This window comes from Pipistrellus hanaki, assembly GCF_964339955.1.
Source record: "Pipistrellus hanaki genome assembly, chromosome: 5".
In the NCBI taxonomy this organism is placed as follows: Eukaryota; Metazoa; Chordata; class Mammalia; order Chiroptera; family Vespertilionidae; genus Pipistrellus; species Pipistrellus hanaki.
The window spans coordinates 26877670-26894044 of record NC_140507.1 but is presented as its reverse complement, the minus strand read 5'-3'; the positions used below and the strand labels follow the sequence as shown (position 1 = coordinate 26894044).

Sequence of the window (16375 nt, the reverse complement as noted above, 5' to 3'; positions counted from 1 at the left end):
CACTCCTATCGCGATTGCGAAACGGGCCCTGGGTGGAGGTAATGTATTAACTCTGGCCATAGCGGAGCGGTAAAGGCCGCCGAGCTCCGCCACATTCGCCTGCTGCCCGCACCCGAGCCCGGGCACGGGACCTCGTCCTGGTTTCCAAGAAAGGGCCAGCGCGGGCAGCGAGGCAGACAACGATCTCTGTGTGAGTGACAGGAAAAAGGGCAAAAAATGGGCACTTACTGTGTCACCATCTGAATATTAATAAGTTAATCACTGCCATCATCACAGCCGCTCTCACTGAGGAATGGCTGTGTGCCAGGGAGCTTCTCTGTGTCGCTGTGTTTAACCCCAGGTGCTGGGCCGTGGGAACCTCCTTTACACCTCATTGGTAGATTGATTGACAAGGAAACTATTCCTAACATCCAGGCTGGCCTGAACCCCCACATTCACGCCGTAGATCACACATTAGGTGTGCTAAGGCATCACCCTCCCGACCTCCGCCACTCACCTCTCGGGGTCCGGGAGGCACACAGCACGTGAACCTCTGGAGGAGCTACCGAGGCTGGCCTGGCCTTGCTGTCCCCCGGGTCCAGGGATTCCCTTCCCCTCCCAGCCAGGACCCCATCCCAAACAAAGCATGCAGGGCCCCTGTTCCAAAGGCATTATGAATTTTCAAGGCAATAGTAGCAGAACAGTAAACACTGTCTGGAGCCTTCCCAAGTGCCGGGCCCTGTGTGACTGCATGCCACTCAGCCCCTGAAGCCAGCCCTGGCCCAGCCTGGCTTTGCCTCCTGGAAGGTCCAGCCAAGGCTGGCCATGGGGCCTGGAGCTGGTTGAGAGGGGCTTGGAGGGTCCAAGGGGCTGAGGTTCTGCTCCCTGCAGTGCTGTCCCAGGCCCAGCCCCCTCCCCCTCCCTCACCCCCCAGGGCCCACCTACTTCTGGGTTGTTGTGCCCATGGCCAGACCCGGCCCCGGTGGCCCCCGGGCAGCACTGCTCTCCAGCTGGGAAGTAGCTTCATGCCACAGTTGGGAAGTAGCTTCGGCCTGTCCAGCCTCCAGCTGCTTCTCTGTCTGCCTGTTCTCTCCTCTTCCTCCTTGGCTTTCTGCTCCGAGGTTCCCGAAGTTGTCTGACCAGTTTGAAGCTTCAGAGCTGCTCCTCAGCACTTTCCTTCCCACCCTCTCCTCCCTAGTGCTCCCCAGGGGGCCCTACCTCATCCAGTCCCCTAGGCACTCAGTTCAACCACACAGAGACAAAGCCTTGGGTTGCACAGGATCTCAGATACAATCACACAAAGGGCTCACAGCACCCTGGCTCAGGTGCAGACTCCACAGAAACCCAGGGTGACATCACGGGCTCCCAACTCCACACCCGACACAGCTCAGCAGTTCCTTGTGCCCTGGGTCCTTCCCTGGCGCCACTGTGTTTCTTTTGGCGGGAGCACCACACAGGGGGTGCCGCAGGCAGATCAGGGACAGGAGATAGGATAGATGGGGCTGGGCTGCAGTGTAGCTCAGGAAAGCTGGAGAGGTCAGGGCATGATTGGGGTACCCCTATTCCTCCAGCAATGACCTTCCCTCCCACCCCCCAAATCCGAATTGCCTCTAAGTCCTACCGCTTTTCAGCCTGGGACTTGTCCTGAGCCTCCTTTGTTGTCTATGTCTTGGTGTCTACATCTGTCATCGGGGGATTAGAGTCTGTCCACCTCCCAAGGCTTTGAAGGCTCAGAGAGACACTCACAAAGGAAACGGCAAGTTGTCACGTCCACTGACCCAGGCAGGCCCCAGGTGGAGCCCTTTTCCTCCATTTCCCGAGGGAAGAGCCCAGGACAGAAGACCTTCCGGGGAGAGCGGGACTTAGAGCCAAGATGCTGAAACCAGCCTGTTCCAGGAACCCGGTCCCACCCTGTCCCAGGCAGGCACCAGGCCCAACCATGCCAGCTGGGGTCAGAGACCGAGTCCAGAAAGTGAGCAGCTGCCGGGTGTAGACCCGGTGAGACTGCTGCTCCAGGAGGGGCACCGACAGCTGACAGCACGCAGTGGTGGCCGTAGGCGTGTCCACCAGGTGGCCTGCTGATGGAGTTTCCCATGGCTTTTCTTCCTTCTCCCGATGGGCCTGGGGCTTCCCATTCACACAACTGGGTCTGCATGTCTTTGTCCACTCACTGACATTCCTAACCATGACAGACCCCACTCACTTCTGAGGAATTTGCAGGGATGTGTAGTTGGCCCTCTCTGGGAGTAACATCAGCAGGAACCCCAATATCTGTCCTCCCAGCCCCTCCCCCCCCCCCACGCACATTTTGCGGAGAAAAGGAATTGAGGTCACTGAGTTTTATTTGAGTCCAGAGGGGAAGGCCCCCCGCCCAGGCCCCAGCGCCCCCAAGCTGGAGGAGCAGAGAGAGCGGCAGCCTAGACGAGCCAGTTCTCCTCGTCCTCCGCAGCCTGCAGAGAGGAGGGGGGCAGATCCAGAAGACGCTCCTCTCTGTCTCCAGGGGCTGCCCACCACAGGGAAGCAGGCGTTGGACTAGAGCTCTGCCCTTGTGACTGGTGCCTCCTCTGGGCAGACCCCCCGGGCGCCTCCACACAGCAACGCCTGCAGAGCCTCCTGGCCTTGTCTGTGGGCTTCATAGATGTGGTCTTCTCCGAACTCCCCCAGGTAGTGCAAGCACATCGTGGAGAGCCTAGGAGAGTCCAACTGAGGCTTCCAAGTCTGCCGGCCCACAGCGGGCAGGCTAAGGCGCCAAGGATTCCATCTCACCTCCACCCCACCGTCCTACCTGGTAGGCCAGGGGCCCCCTGTGATCATCACACTGACGCTTGGCTGTGGCCCATTGTCAAGTCCCGGGCCCATGAGATGCTTCACCTGGTTCACTTCTCGGACCCCGTAGCTGGAGGCAGTGAGGACACAGCATTAGCGAGAGCCTGGCCCGGGGAGACCTGTCTCCACGTGACACTGGGCACACTGGGCCTTGGTTGAGTTCGGGGCCCAGATTCTGGTCCTCCCTGATGGAAAACAGAGGACCAGGGAGGGGAAGCTCCTGGACCATGAACTTGTCCCTTGGCCACCTGTCCTTCTGCGTGCTCCTAGCTCTAGAGCTCACCCTTGGTCCCCACCAGCCCCCCTCGCTTGAACCAGAGTCCCAGTGGAGAGCGTGTGTGATGTGAGTGGGAGAGTGGGGACCGCCACCCACCAAGCCCTGCCCCTGGAGGAGGAAGGGAGGGACCGGATTTTCAACTCACTCCTGCCAGGCCTGGGAGCAGCTCTGTTCCAGGACGTCTGTATACACCGACTCGCTCAGCTGCTGACGCCCCCTGGGGGTGTGAAGCTTGGCCTCGGCCTTTGCCAGATGTTGCCACATCTGGAACAAGGAGGGGTTGAGAGTCAGGGTTTAGGGACTGCTCGGTGTGGGGGAGGGGAGGACAGGAACCTGGGCCTTCGGGGAAGAATGAGGTAGCCACGGGAGCTTTTCGAGCAGGAAGCACCTGGGAGGCAGGCCTCAGGCTCTTCCCCCCATTCTCCCAAGGCTGGGACCTGGCCAGCTGAGGCAAGATCCACTTTCCTGGGACGGAGCGGGTGGGTGGGAAATGCTGAGGTGGAAAGTTAGGCTTAGGCACAGGGGTCTCTCCCCCAGGGCACACCTGCCCACCAGCAGGTGCTATTTTAAACCACAAACACAAGGGAAGAAAAAAACACCCCACAGCCCACTCTTTAATGACGTGAGTACTCATAGGTACTCGAACACTTGACAAGTTTGTGTGTGTGAGCTCAGACACACACATACTCATATAGTCACGCACTCAGCACGTGCACCCATATACCAATGCTCCTCAGTCATATTTTAGAAAAAAAAAAGTCCAGGCCTGAGACGGGCCTGGAAAGGGAGGAGTCTGAGACGACAAACTAATGACTCCTTGGAGTCTCAAAACACTGTGGGGTGTCCCGGATTGTCCAGTCTCTGTTGGGCAGACAGATGAGTAAACTGAGGCATGGAGGGGAAGATGGCAATATCATGGAAGGCTGCGTCTAGCTGGAGGCCTGGGGGTGGGGGTCTGGAGATGGATCAAAGGCCAGTGCTGGAATCTGAGGTAGCTGGAGGGTTCTGGCTTGAGGAGGACCGGGCAGGGGAACTGCTGGGGGAAGGGACTCACCTGGTAGGCCACCGCCTTGCAGGCATCACAGCGAAGGTGAGCGGGCATATGCGCTGAATACTTCTCCTCATCGTCCAGCTCTGGGGCAGTGGCTGTGAGCGAATCCCTGTTCCCAAGGCCCCTTGGGATAGCCCAAGCCCCCAGCAGTAGCAGCAGCAGCGGCAGCGGCAGCCTCATGGTTTGTGGAGCCGGCTCAGTGAGCACGGGCTGTGGTTGGATGTAAATGTACTGGTGTGTGCGGCGGGGACCTCCCCAGAACGCCTGGCCAGGCCAATGGGGAACTGACACCTCAGCCCTCCCGTTTTCTCCCTTCCCCCAGGAGACACCACGTGTGCACCTCCTCTGGGAGGACCCCCGCTCCAGCCAACAAAGCTCCATTTCACAGGCAGAGAACAGCGAGGCAAGGGGCGTGGCTGGGCCCGGGCAAGGACACATGGGGGCTGCTATCTCCCAAGCCAGGGATCTGGCCACGAGGCAGGTACTGTGCAGAATACCTTGGGGGAGGAAGTGGTTGGTTACTGTCATCTTTAGTCTTCCCCCAAGGTCACAAAGACTCTGAGGGAATTCCAAGGCCACATACCTAGAGGGGCCGTGCGGAAATTAGAACCCAGGCCTGACTGCCACTCCGCCAGCAGCAGGAATGATGCCAGTCTAAGGGTCCCCTCCCTGGGAGGCAAATTCACTGAGGTAGGAACACCGCTGTGCATGAAAGACACTCCTGGTCTTCTTCCCTGAGCCCTACACCCCAGCTGAACCTGGGCATGAGAGGGCATGGTGGGGGTGTTAAAGGGCCACAGCAGGAAATCAGACACCTTACACCAGTTGTTCCAGCCATTGTAGCTCATTGGGTCCGTGATTTATTGCTCACCAGGATGAGGTGACGAGCCCAGGGCCCTCCATGCTATTGGAAACAGCGTCTCCAACTATAAAAAGATGTCCAGGTTTATCTGGCTCATAGTTCTCCCAGTCAGCTTCCAGTTCAAGGCAGGGGGGTAGGGGCTCCAAAGGACTCGGGCATGGAACTGAAGGACGGCATCCATCTCCATCCCTAACACTGCTTCTGACGGCCAAACTCATCACACACACTTGTCTGGCAAGGCCCAGGCACGTCAAGCTTACAACTTCACACAGAACCCACGTAAAGCACCTCCCGCTCCCTCCATGTATCTCCCTCTGCCCTCTCAGAGGCTCTGGGACTCTTAGGGCAATTGGAGCACATGCTCTGGTCCTGTCCTTTACTGTGCTCGCTGGGCACGGCTGCCACGCCTGCTACTGGGGCAGTAACACCAGCGGAGGGGTCCCAGTTTCTCTGGCCTGCCCCACACAGAGGCATCCTTTCTACTGCCAGCCTTAACCAACCCTCTACCTCACCCAGAGGCTCCTCTGGGACAACAGCTTAGCCATTCTCCCTGCTTGTAAGTCCTTCCCGATGACTCTGCTCCCCACCCAGGATGGGAATGACTGAGCCCCCTTTCCTGGCCCCAGGAAGAGCCAGGCTGGCTCTGAGGGCTTAGAGAAGCCATGTCAGAGGTTGGGGTTGAGGGGAGAATAAAGGACAGAGCTCCCAGGTAGGGACTGCAGTCACTTCCCCACCTCCCTCCAAGTACCCCCATATCCCAGGCTGACCCCCCACAGCCCCTCCTTTATTACTTCCCTGCTTCCCCTTCACCTGCTGGTCCCCACAGCTCCCTTTCTCAGACGCAGCCTGGCCTGGCTGCACTAGCTACTTGCCACCTCAGCCTCCCAGGCCAAGGCTTAGATCCTCCTCCGAAGAATAACAGATTTGACGGCCAGAGTCCTCCCTCCATCCCCCTGGTGCTCACTAGCCTGCTCCACCTCACCTGGGCCCACCTTTCAGGGAGGGGCAGACAGCTACTACCTCTGGGGGGCAGCCCGGTCCCCTGCTGCTCCTAGGGAACCCCAACCACTCTTCAGGTCAGTTCCTGGGGACAAATCCTGAGACGCCTCACTTTTACACACACAGACACACTCAAACACACCACACTCGTGGGAATGCTTGGGAAAGGGGTGTAAAATGTTGTAGAAGGAAGGCAGTCACTTCCCGAGATCCAGTTCCATCAGCCCCCGCCCTGGGTCTCAGATACCTTCTCTGAAGATAGTTTCCGGTCTCGGGACTAGATGAGATGGGTAAAAAAAAAGGTGAGAGAAAAGGGCAGGTACTGACTGGATGCCTGAACCTTAAAAGCCATCCATGGGGATCAGGCCCCGGGGGGCCTCACACAGGGAACAGGGAGCTCTTGCCAGGCTGGGCGGGGCCCACGCCGGTGGGGGGAGCGCAGAGGAGCAGAGGCGGCGCGGGGCTGGGGGTCCCGCTCACCGGCAGGTAGTACATCCTCTCCGGGGGCCCCGCCTCGGACGCCCAGGGGAGCTGGGTGCCGCCGTAGGCCGGCGGGCCCGGGGAGGGTGGCAGGGAGAGGCCAGGGAGAGGCCCATACGCTGGCGGGTAGAGGCCGGGACTCAGGGCCAGCGGGGTGTAGAGGCGCCGGGGTGGCCCCGGGGGCGAGGGCGGCAAGAACACCTCCACGTACTGCCCGCTCTCGGGGTCAAAGAGCAGCCGCAGCCGAGGCTGCCGCGGCGCCTCCACGAAGTAGTAGCGGCCGCTCTCGGGGTCCACCAGCACCTTCCCGGTGTTCGCGGCCCCGGCCGGCCTGCGCGCCGCTGGGGAGGGGCCTTCCGGGGGCCGGTCCAGAGGGGGCGCCGAGGCCGCGCGGGGCTGGGGCGGGGCCGTCCTGCCCGCCCAGGCCGGGGGCTCCCGCGGGCGGGGCGCCTGGGCCGCCGGGGCTGGCTGGGGGACGGGAGGAGGAGGAGTCTCCAGTTTGGGTGCTCTCCCCGGGCTCGAGCCAGGGTGCGCCTGAGGGGAGCTGGGGCGGGAGGGTCCGGATGGGTGGGCCCCCGCTGGCCCTAGGGTCGGCCGCTGGGGTAAGGAGAGCGCGCCCCCTACAGGGTTGATCGGACCCTCGCCGTCGGAGGCCAGGCGCTGGGCCTCCACGACCCGGTTCTCGTCCCCGGGACCGCGCACCAGGCCGCCCCGGGGCTCCTTCGGCCCGTGGCCCACGGCCGAGGCCCCCGGCAGGCGGATCTCCGTGCGCGCGAAGGGCTTGGCCGTGCTGTTCTCCGCCCTCCGCCGCGGGGCCCCGTTGGGCTGCGGAGCGTCCCAAGGGTTTGCGCTGGGGGGCGGCTCCGGGGGCTCGTAGGGGTGCGGCACGACCGGCAGGAAGTCCTTGAGGTACACGGAGGTGTAGTGAGCAGGGGCGGGGGTCCCCGGCACCGGGAGCTCCGGCTCCGGGCGGGGCTCCTCCGCCGGGGGCGCGGGGGGCGCGGGCGGCCCGGAGCCGGGGGCTCCCGCCGGGAAGCTGGGCGCGTACGTGGTCTTCACCATCTTGCGCAGGTCGCGGGGCCGCGGGATGGCCACGCGCGGGCGCCCGGGGGCCGCTGGTCCGGGGCCCAGGGCTTCTGGGGGCACATCCGAGTCCAGGGCGCCCGCGAGGCGGCCGAGGGGCAGCGGCTGACCTTCTGGGAAGGCGAGACCCGGCGCGCCCCGTGCGGAGGGACCCTGAGCCTCTGCGAGCTCCGGGGTCCTGGGTGCGGGCGGTGTCGGCGGCGCCAGCTCCCCCTGGACGACGCCGTTCAAAGCGTCCTGCGGAGAGACTATCGGGGAACCCTGCATTGGGGGGCCCCACCTCTCTTGGGGCGATGGACTCCACGGCCCAGTGGGACGATCTGGGACCTCCCAGGAGGACCAGGCCGGCGGGGTCGGGCTCCTGCTTCCCTCTCCCGCAGCTCCGCTTGTGGGATGCTGAGCCTCCCACCGCGAAGGCCCTCCAGCGGGCGGGCTTCTTGCCTCGGCGGCGGCACCCGGATTCCATTGGAAAGGAGTTGGAGGGGAAGGGCTCCTGCTGACGGCTTCCTCGACGGCGGGATCCTGCTTCTCCCACGCGGGGGGTTCAGCCCGGTTCCGCGGGGACAGGTTCCGGGGGGCTGGGCAGTGAGCGCCCTGCGGGGTTCCGTTCGGGGCCTGCCTCCGCGGGGAGGGGCTCCTCGGCCGCACAGCCTGACTCGTAACTCCCCGAGGGTCCCTGGCCTCGAGAGGCCTCGGGACGGTCCGATCCGGGGTCTCCCCTGGGAACCGGGTTTTGGGGTCCTGGTGGTGCGCCTCCTGGGTCTTCTCCCCCGATTGCAAGAAGATGCTGGAACTCACCGGGCCCAGGGGCTCCGTCCCCGGGGCGGGCTTGTCGCGACGGATCGCGCGTTCGCGGAGGCTGGGCCAGGGCCGCGGGGCCCGGGCGGGGGCCGAGCCGCAGTGCAGGCGGGGTGGGCGCGACCGGCCGTCCTCCGGGGCCGTTCGGGGGCCGCGGGCCGGCTGCCGGGGCTCGGGCTCGGGCCGCTCTGCGGGCCTGCAGGTGGCGCCGCTGGGGGCGGCGGCCGCGGGGCCCAGCTTCCTGGCCAGCGCCGTCTGCACCAGCCCCGCGGCGGCCTGCAGGCGGCCCAGCGACTCGTCCAGGGAGCCGGTGCGCAGCAGCGGGCGCGGGCGCGGGGCCTCCTCCTCCCGTGGAGGGCTCCGGGGCGGCCGGGGGCGCAGCTCGATCTGCCGCTTGGGCACCGTCCGCGACCTGGCGGGCAGGGCCCGCTCCTCCAGCGCCACCTCCACGCACTCGAACTGCGCCGGGGCGGCCGGACTCGGCCCGCGGGGCCACAGCTCCAGGTAGGTGGCCCAGCGGGAGCCGCCGTCGGGGGGCGAGGGCTGCGGGGCGGCGGCGGCGGGGGAGGCCGGCGGGGAGAGGCCGTGGAGAGCCCGCGCCGTGAGCTGCTGCACCTCCGTGTCCGCCGAGTCCGAGGGGCCGAACAGGGCCCCGGCGCCGAAGATGACTTCCATCTCCCCCGACGGCAGCATGCGCAGCTGGGGCCGGGGCTGGGGCTGGGGCTGGGGCTGGGGCGGCCGCGGGCCGGCGCCCGGGCCTCGCGGGAAACCCGAGCCGGGCCGGAGCTGCTGGCGGCTATTCTGGGCGCTGATGGACAGGCGAAGCTGCTCCCCCACCCCCAGCTCAGGGGCCACCCGGGGCCAATGTGCCCGGCCCTCCGCGTCCGGCCCGGCGTCCGGGGGCTCCGGGGAGCCCGGCGCCGTGTGGTAGGAGCCTGACGAACCGGAGGAGTCCTGGCGCCGCGCGGGGGCCGAGGGCAGCTGACCTGCGAGCCCGGGCAGGGCCGGCGGGGCGGGCGCGATCAGCATGGTGGGGCCGGACGCCGAGCTCTCCCTCCCTCGCCTTCGCCTCCGCTGGTGCCGGGACGCCCACATGTCCCCGCCCCGCCCGCGGGGGCCGTGGGGTCACCGCGCCTTAAAGCGGCCGCGGCCGCTCCCGAGCCTGCGGTGTGGCCGGCAGGGGGGACCTGGGCGCTGGGCCTTATTCTCCCAGGCCCCTTCCTTCTCCGCCGGCCCGCGGGCCAGAGCGCCTTGGGTGGCGCTCCAGGTTCTGGCTGACAGGTGTGCAAAGTGGAGCCAGAAGCTAGGCCCAACTCCGCTCTTCACAGGTGAGGAAACTGAGGCTGCTTGGGGACCTTAGGTAAAGCACTACCTAGGGCATGCGGATCGGTGTGAGCCCCAGGGGACCAGACCTTCAGGTCAGGCAATTCGGGTGTTACCAGCAATTTCATTTCCCCATCACGGTGTGACACCCCTCCTCCCTGGTCTTGTCATCCCATCCCAGTTGGAGCTCCTAAGGGTGCACCCACTTTCCCTGACCTGGCACTCCACAGCCTCTAATAGAGGAGCACTGCTTGGAGGGCTCCCCCACTCCAGAAGTTATGCTGGGGCCTCGGGAGGTGCTGTCCCGGCTAGATCCACTGCCTTTAGTGGTAAATTACTGGAAGAAACTGGAGTGGACAGCTCATCCACAGGTTGCCTTGACAACCAAGCTGTGGATGCTGATGCGGGCTCTCTTAGGAAGCTTTTGGGAAGCTGTGGTCCCCTTGCTAAAGTCGCTCTGAGGCAGGAATAGCTCTATGCTCCTCCAAGTACTCATTGCAGCCCCCACCACCTCTGTACTTGCCCTGAGGGGAAACTGATTTCCCAAATTTATTGTGGTCCTGGAACCCACTGTCTTTGAAGTCTCCAGTCAGGGCTTTTCTTTGTCTCTCTCTCACATACACATGGCTGTTAATATAGGCAGGAGTTAAGCACGGAGTAAGAAAGGGCAGTGTTCACTAGATAACAAAGCAGTCTTCCCCTCGGCTGCAACCCCATAACTCCATGGACCCCCTGGTAGGTGGTGGTCCAAGGCCTGTTCCACACGCAGTCTCTGGTAACTTGATTCTCACTTAGGTCACCAAGATCCATGAGAGGCAGGGAGGAAGGAAAGTACCTCTGCCTCCTACCCTGCCCCTTCCCTGGGGGTCAGGCCACTGGTGAGGCCTAAGAGGACTAGAAAAGGTCAGGATGGGAATGCCCACGACAGAGAAATCAGAAGTCAGATTACAACCAGATAACAGAAAGGAAATAATTATTTTATTTTTCCCTGGGACGCTGGTGGCTCCGGGCCTGACAGGTCCCCGAGGCTTTCTTATGCTTCTGGTCTAGCACCTGGGCCATGTAGTTCTCCTGCTGCTTCTGGATCCGGAAGTCAGACATGTGATTCCTGCAAGGAGCCGGCTAGGCTGGGCGGGGGCTGGGGACAGCCCAAGGTAGGGACCAGAGTTCTGGCTCCCCACTTCCATCAGCAACCCCCAACCTGTCCATGACCCCTCACCTGAAGATCTGTTTCTGTTGGCTGATAACTTGCTGCAATTCCTTAATCTCATTCTCTTTGCCATTAAGTATATCTTCTTGCTTTATAATGTGAGACTCAATTTCTGTGGGGGAGAGAGGCAGGGAGCAGGTGGTTCCCTCCCATGGGCTCCTTCCTGAGTAAGGCATTCATTTCCTCACATGTCTTTTCAGACTTGGCTCCCTCCACCCACAGGCTCTCCATGAGCAGTTGCCAATACCTTAGTAAGAATGAGGTTATTATGGAGTCTTGATGGGTGGTGGGGACACAATGTCTGATGAATGTGTCAGTGACTTCACAACTCTATTCTGGACCAGGTGACTCACATGAAGGCAGGCAAAGGCCGTTGGAGAGAGGTGGCAGCCCTGCACACAGGCAGGAGGATGAACAGCTCCTGGCCTCAACTCCTGCAGATCTCTGCAGATCTCACCTCTTTCATGAGACCTCTCCTGGTCTAAAAGTACAACCCTTCCTAATTCTGCCTATCTCTTTTCCCTGCTTTACTTTTCTCCTTAGCATTTATATCTAACATACAATATATTTTACTCATTTACTTTCTCCCCTTCTAGGATGTGAGGACAAGGATTTTTGTTTCATTCATTGTTTTAACCCCAAGGCCTAAAACAATGCCTGGCACATAGTAGGTGCACCATAGATTTGTGGAATGAATGACCAGGATGTCCCCTGAGGATTTAGGACATAGAAGCATCACCTCGTTCAGTCATCTCAATCCAACCAGACCTACTGAGGGCCAGCCAGATGCCTGCTCCCGTGCAGGAGCTCCCGAAAGGAGTGTTAAGACTCAGGAACTGACCAGAGGACAGAATAAGTGACGTTTCAATGAAGTTAATATTGGTGAGACAGTATTATTACCACTTTGGGGAATATGTCTCCTTTTCAGAACCGTGTCCTCATCTATATAATATGGGGACAGAGACAGACTATGTGGGGTGGGAAGGACCCAGGGAGATTAGTGGTGGAAAGCTTACCCGCTACTTAAGTGCTCATTAGATGCCAGGATGATTTTTGTGACTTGGGTCAGAATCCAATGAGGCTGTAGGATTCCGGGGGTGCTTCATATACATAACTATCCCTCAGGAAGCCCTGGAAAATTCTGATCCTCACAGGAAGAAAATCCCACTGCCTTTAAAGGTTGGACAAAGATTAACTAGAACACAAGCTCTGAAAACGCAGACATGCTAAAACATTTAAGGTTTCAGAAGAGACGGTCTGGCAGGAAAGGAGACATAGGTAAACAAAGAGAAGGAAAACATGAGCTCACGGAATCCTAGGAACAGGACTATCACAACTCCTTCCCCAGGTCATCCAGCTAATCCAGACTCACTGCTTGTGAAGTTCTCTTGAGAAAAAGTGTCATAAATTTGTGTGAATCTTATAAAATAAATTAGATAAATGTAAAATAAATAGCACCCAATGAGAGAATGGTTAGAAAAGCCCTTTGAAAAGATTCGGAACTATGGAAGCACAACCAAATGGTAACCACACCAAGGGAGGTGGCAGCGGGGAGGGACAGGCGAGGAGAAGGCCAGGCCACCACTGGAGGCGTGTGCCCACTGCAGGGATTCAGGACGTTCTGAGGGAGGCAGCCAGGCTCCATCAGCCTGACCCACACACACCTTCCAGACGCAGAGCCTGTGGCCTTGGCTGGGCTCTAGGAAATGCCCTGAAGGAAGGATGTCTTTCCCTAACACCACCAGGAAAGAACCCTAGGTTCCTTTTAGGGAAGTGGGGGTGGGGAGGGGTCAGAGAGGGAGAGGACTAGGGACCAGCATCTTGGGTATGAAGGCAGTGACTGCCTGCTGGGCCCCAAGAGGCCCTAATGGGAGCTCTTGATCAAACAACCATGAGACCTGTCAGCCTACCCAGCCAGATCAAGATATAGTAGTCTGCTGGCAACTTTTCAGTGAGAATACTCACCAGGGGAGAAAGAAGGCTGGATTGGAGGACAGAGGGTGCCCAAGGCTCCAGGGGGGGCCCATCCGGAGAGACCCTGAACCTCTTTTAGGCTTGAGCTCTGGGCTCTCAAAATCTACTGCAGTGAATGAAGCAGATGTATGGAATTCACATCCACTTCTCAAGCTAGGTAAGGGGAGCTTAGCATTCTGGGAAAATGGAAGTGGTTCCTGAGGTCTAGGGACACTGGGTAGTTGACTCACAGCCCCAACTGAGCCAAGTAGCTACATGCATCTGCATGGAGCAGAGTTGAAAACCAACGGCCTACAGGCATACTCTCCTTGGCCTGCACAATATTTTTAAAGCTTCTCAATCAGTTGATAACACTAAAGAGTCAGGAAAACTTCCATTAAAACCTGGTTTCTTTTTTTTAAAGCTCTGACAGTACTGGACTCCCCCTCCCACAGCAGAGGGGCTAAGCCCTTGAGAGTGAGCATGGCTTTCCACATTACATGCATCCCAAACCCGAGACTAAGGGTCAGCTCTCAAACAGGACTGTGCTTACCCTGTTGTTCCTCTTGTATCAGAGTTAGGAGTAAAGTACATTATTTCTAATCTCCATCCAAAGTGGAAAACAAAAGGTGGACTAAGAAAGTTGTATGTTTCAAAAAAATGGGAGCAAGCCCATTCCTTTATGGCCCATGAAGAATATCGTACACCAACTGCTTCCCTCATTTCCGTGGCCTGCCTGGCCCCTGAAGGCCTTTGCGAAGGTGAGGCCCGCTTGGGCTTGCCTGTATCCTCTGTCGGGGACCGAAGTTGGGGTGAAACCCTGCCCTGGACACCTGCGCTGGGTGGCTGGGGTAGATCCCGTGAATGTTAGCTTGGGAAGAAACACGGGCCTCCCGCCTACCATTGCACTTGGTGATGAGCTGGTCCTTCTTGCTGGACTCCTGCAGGGCTCTGCTCTTGACAGTGGAGAGCCTGGGTGGAGAAGATAAAGTGTGGGAAGGCTGCCAGGCTAACGGGACCCCTAACCTTACATCCCCACCGAGGCCCACTCACGCCTTTTCAAAGGCCAGCTTCTCTTTCTCCAGCTGTTTAGACAGCACCTCTACCTCTCCAAGGGCAAACTGCAACTTCTCCTCTTCCTTGGCCAGGAGGACCTTGGTCTTGGCATGAGCAGCTTTCTCTTCCTGCAGGGGCAACACCAGTGACCTTATTACCCAAGCGACCTTGGGTCTCCTAAGCTTCCTTAACCAGCCCCCTTACTCAGAGGGCCACGCAGAAGCCAGAGGACAGAAAGACTGTCTTCATTACTGGGGCTGAAGGCTCTCAGAGGCCAATACTCAGTGATTGCTCAACCACAGGGATTCTGGGAAACAGGGCAAGACTGGGAACCTGCAGAGGCCATTACTTACCACCAACTGCTTCTCCACTGCCTGGAACTCTTCTTTACTGACAAAATTTTCATCCTGGAGAACCATCTGCAATAGAGCCTGGCTCAGGGAGGGACTGGGGCTGGGACATCCTCTAGGGGCTGGGAGCAAGGGTGGATAATGGGATGATGCCCAGGGCATCTAGGATGAGACCCTGGAAAGGGAGAACTCGGTTCCACAAGTTGCTGAGAGCTCTAGGCTCTGCCCTCAAGGAACAACCAGTCTCATAGAAGAGATAGCCCATGGCCAGCACTTGTAACACAGCGTGTGCTGTGATGGTGTCCAGAGGAGGTCCCTGACCTGGCCTGGGAAAGAGAAGAACTGCTTCTAGAAAAGGGGACATCAGAACAGACCTAAGCTCTGATCATTATGTAGGGATGAAAAAGGCCAGGAATGGAGCCTTCAGGGGACTGAAGGAAATTCAATGCCTAAGGCTGCATACAGCCATTAGAATAAGAAGGAGATGAGAAGACATCTTATTTCTGAGATGGAGCTATCTCCTATGTCCCAGCCTTCCCTTCCCCTCAAGGCAGAATATAAAAACAAAAACTCCACCTGGCCAGGATTTTACCACGCCTGTCCAGAACATCCAAGCCTTTGCACCCATAAACCGTGGTTTGATTGAGAAAGCAACAACAGAGAGACATAAAGGAGTCGGAATCCCTTAAGTTGTCATGTGCAAGGGGCCAAATCTTAGGAGCAGGCTTACGTTTCCTTCATTAGCCAGGGAACAGGCAACACCCGCCCCCAGCCTTCTCCCAGGGCCTGTTAGCGCACACAGAATGGCACTAACTTAGGCACTGCGGAGGGGGTGTCCCTAATAGAAAGGATACTACAATTTCTTAGCCTGAACACAACAGCCTTGGGAAATCATCTCCAACTAGGAATGGGGAAACTGAGGCTCAGTGAATAGAGAGGGATCCATCTACCAGGACCTATGCAACCAGGCAAAGAGAGCAGGGAACAATGTTGATTTTGACTAAAATTCCCTTGTAAAATATTCATGAGACCCTGCCCCCTTTGGCTCCACCCCCGGCAGCCATAACACTTTTGGGTCCCGCCTCCTTCTGATGACGCTATTGGCAATGTGCACTGCGCACGCCCCGGCTTGGGGGGAGGGGGGGGGTGATGTGGTCCGGCCCCGACCCCACCATTTAGACTTCCGGTGCGGCCTCTCCCCCAGCTCTTCCGGCTGCGTACCACGTTCCTCAGCTGATGGATCAATTCCTCCTGAGACTCAATCACGTCCCGCAGTTGGTCGAAGGCGAGACACACCGACCCTGACCCCCCCTGCGCCCACCCTACGGGCGTCGCCATCTTTTGCCCCCGCCAGCTCGTTGGAAATGGCTGCCGCTGGGTGGCACACCACGACGCCCACCAATGAGGGTGCGACGCCACAGAGCACCCTGGCTACCGGGGGCGGGGACTTCCTTTGTTACCAGGGGAGGGGCCCGCCTCTTAAAGGAGCCGCCCGGGGACTTGAACCAACCCTTAGGAATGTAAGTTTATAGAGAATTTGCACCTGTAGTTGATCTTGTGTTTCTCATACAATCCTGAGGAGCAGGTTTACGTTTCCTTCATTAGCCAGGGAACAGGCAACACCCGCCCCCAGCCTTCTCCCAGGGCCTGTTAATCTGCAAGACCGTGAAGCACGAGCCAATTAAGGCAACACCTGCATCTTTTTTAGCTCCACGCGCCCCTAACCTCGAAATTTAGCAGGGAGTGTGAGACTCCAGCCTCCTCAGAGCTGTCTTTCTCCTACAGCATATTCACTATTTAGAAGTCCTGAACCTAAGCAATGATGGTGGGGCTCAAGAACAGACAAGGAAAGTGTAGGAAGTGGGCCTCTGTGACTTCAGCTAGTCAACTTTTAATGGAAGCGGTACGTAGGGAGGAGGGAAGAAGATACAAGAACAAAGAACTGTGTACATAGCCAGCATCATGGTGGAAACACACCCAAGGCAAGTCCTCAGAGTCTGGTACCAAGCTCTGAGCAGTCAGTCATACTTGGAGCCAAGGGCGACCGTATCAAGGTGCTGCGGAGGGCACGGAAGAGCCTGAAGAGATTAGAACGGAAGTGGGGCATGAAGGAGATTTCTAAAACAGG

At 59.3% G+C, this 16375-nt stretch overlaps 3 protein-coding genes across 5 annotated transcripts; all 3 read right to left on the bottom strand.

Moving 5' to 3' along the window:
* Positions 1-2303: 2303 nt before the first annotated feature.
* MZB1 (marginal zone B and B1 cell specific protein) lies at positions 2304-4807 on the bottom strand. Its single transcript, XM_084885109.1, has 4 exons — positions 4137-4807; positions 3228-3346; positions 2765-2875; positions 2304-2668 (listed from the first exon to the last, which is right to left on the bottom strand). Exons 1-4 carry the CDS (start codon positions 4659-4661, stop codon positions 2512-2514), a joined length of 912 nt encoding a protein of 303 aa, XP_084741235.1. The 5' UTR covers positions 4662-4807; the 3' UTR covers positions 2304-2511.
* A 151-nt stretch (positions 4808-4958) lies between these two features.
* On the bottom strand, positions 4959-9464 carry PROB1 (proline rich basic protein 1). The gene has a single exon (XM_084885039.1). The coding sequence runs from the start codon at positions 9448-9450 to the stop codon at positions 6373-6375; it is 3078 nt and encodes a 1025-aa protein (XP_084741165.1). The 5' UTR covers positions 9451-9464; the 3' UTR covers positions 4959-6372.
* Positions 9465-10634: 1170 nt separating this feature from the next.
* On the bottom strand, positions 10635-15642 carry SPATA24 (spermatogenesis associated 24). Of its 3 annotated transcripts, none has more exons than XM_084885116.1 (6): positions 15469-15642; positions 14251-14316; positions 13895-14025; positions 13743-13813; positions 10898-11000; positions 10635-10816 (listed from the first exon to the last, which is right to left on the bottom strand). In XM_084885116.1, the coding sequence occupies exons 1-6, from the start codon at positions 15583-15585 to the stop codon at positions 10801-10803; spliced, it is 504 nt and encodes a 167-aa protein (XP_084741242.1). In that variant the 5' UTR covers positions 15586-15642; the 3' UTR covers positions 10635-10800. The 3 variants fall into 3 exon arrangements, with proteins under 3 accessions (XP_084741242.1, XP_084741241.1, XP_084741240.1); XM_084885115.1 differs by having other exon boundaries at positions 10635-10805; XM_084885114.1 differs by having other exon boundaries at positions 10635-10786; positions 15469-15641.
* Between the last annotated feature and the right edge of the window lie 733 nt (positions 15643-16375).

Bases quoted from the DNA above. Each gene is read 5' to 3' on its own strand.
- SPATA24 (XM_084885114.1), bottom strand. From the start codon at position 15,585: ATGGCGACGCCCGTAGGGTGGGCGCAGGGGGGGTCAGGGTCGGTGTGT. The intron at 14,026-14,250 runs GTAAGTAATGGC...TTGCCCCTGCAG, and splicing joins CAGTGGAGAAGCAGTTGGTG to GAAGAGAAAGCTGCTCATGC. The intron at 11,001-13,742 runs GTAGGCGGGAGG...TCTCCCCCACAG, and splicing joins GCTCATCACCAAGTGCAATG to AAATTGAGTCTCACATTATA.
- PROB1 (XM_084885039.1), bottom strand. From the start codon at position 9,450: ATGTGGGCGTCCCGGCACCAGCGGAGGCGAAGGCGAGGGAGGGAGAGC.
- MZB1 (XM_084885109.1), bottom strand. From the start codon at position 4,661: ATGACAGTAACCAACCACTTCCTCCCCCAAGGTATTCTGCACAGTACC. The intron at 3,347-4,136 runs GTGAGTCCCTTC...TCCTTGTTCCAG, and splicing joins GCAAGGCGGTGGCCTACCAG to ATGTGGCAACATCTGGCAAA. The intron at 2,876-3,227 runs GTGAGTTGAAAA...CACTGCCTCCAG, and splicing joins TGCTCCCAGGCCTGGCAGGA to CTACGGGGTCCGAGAAGTGA.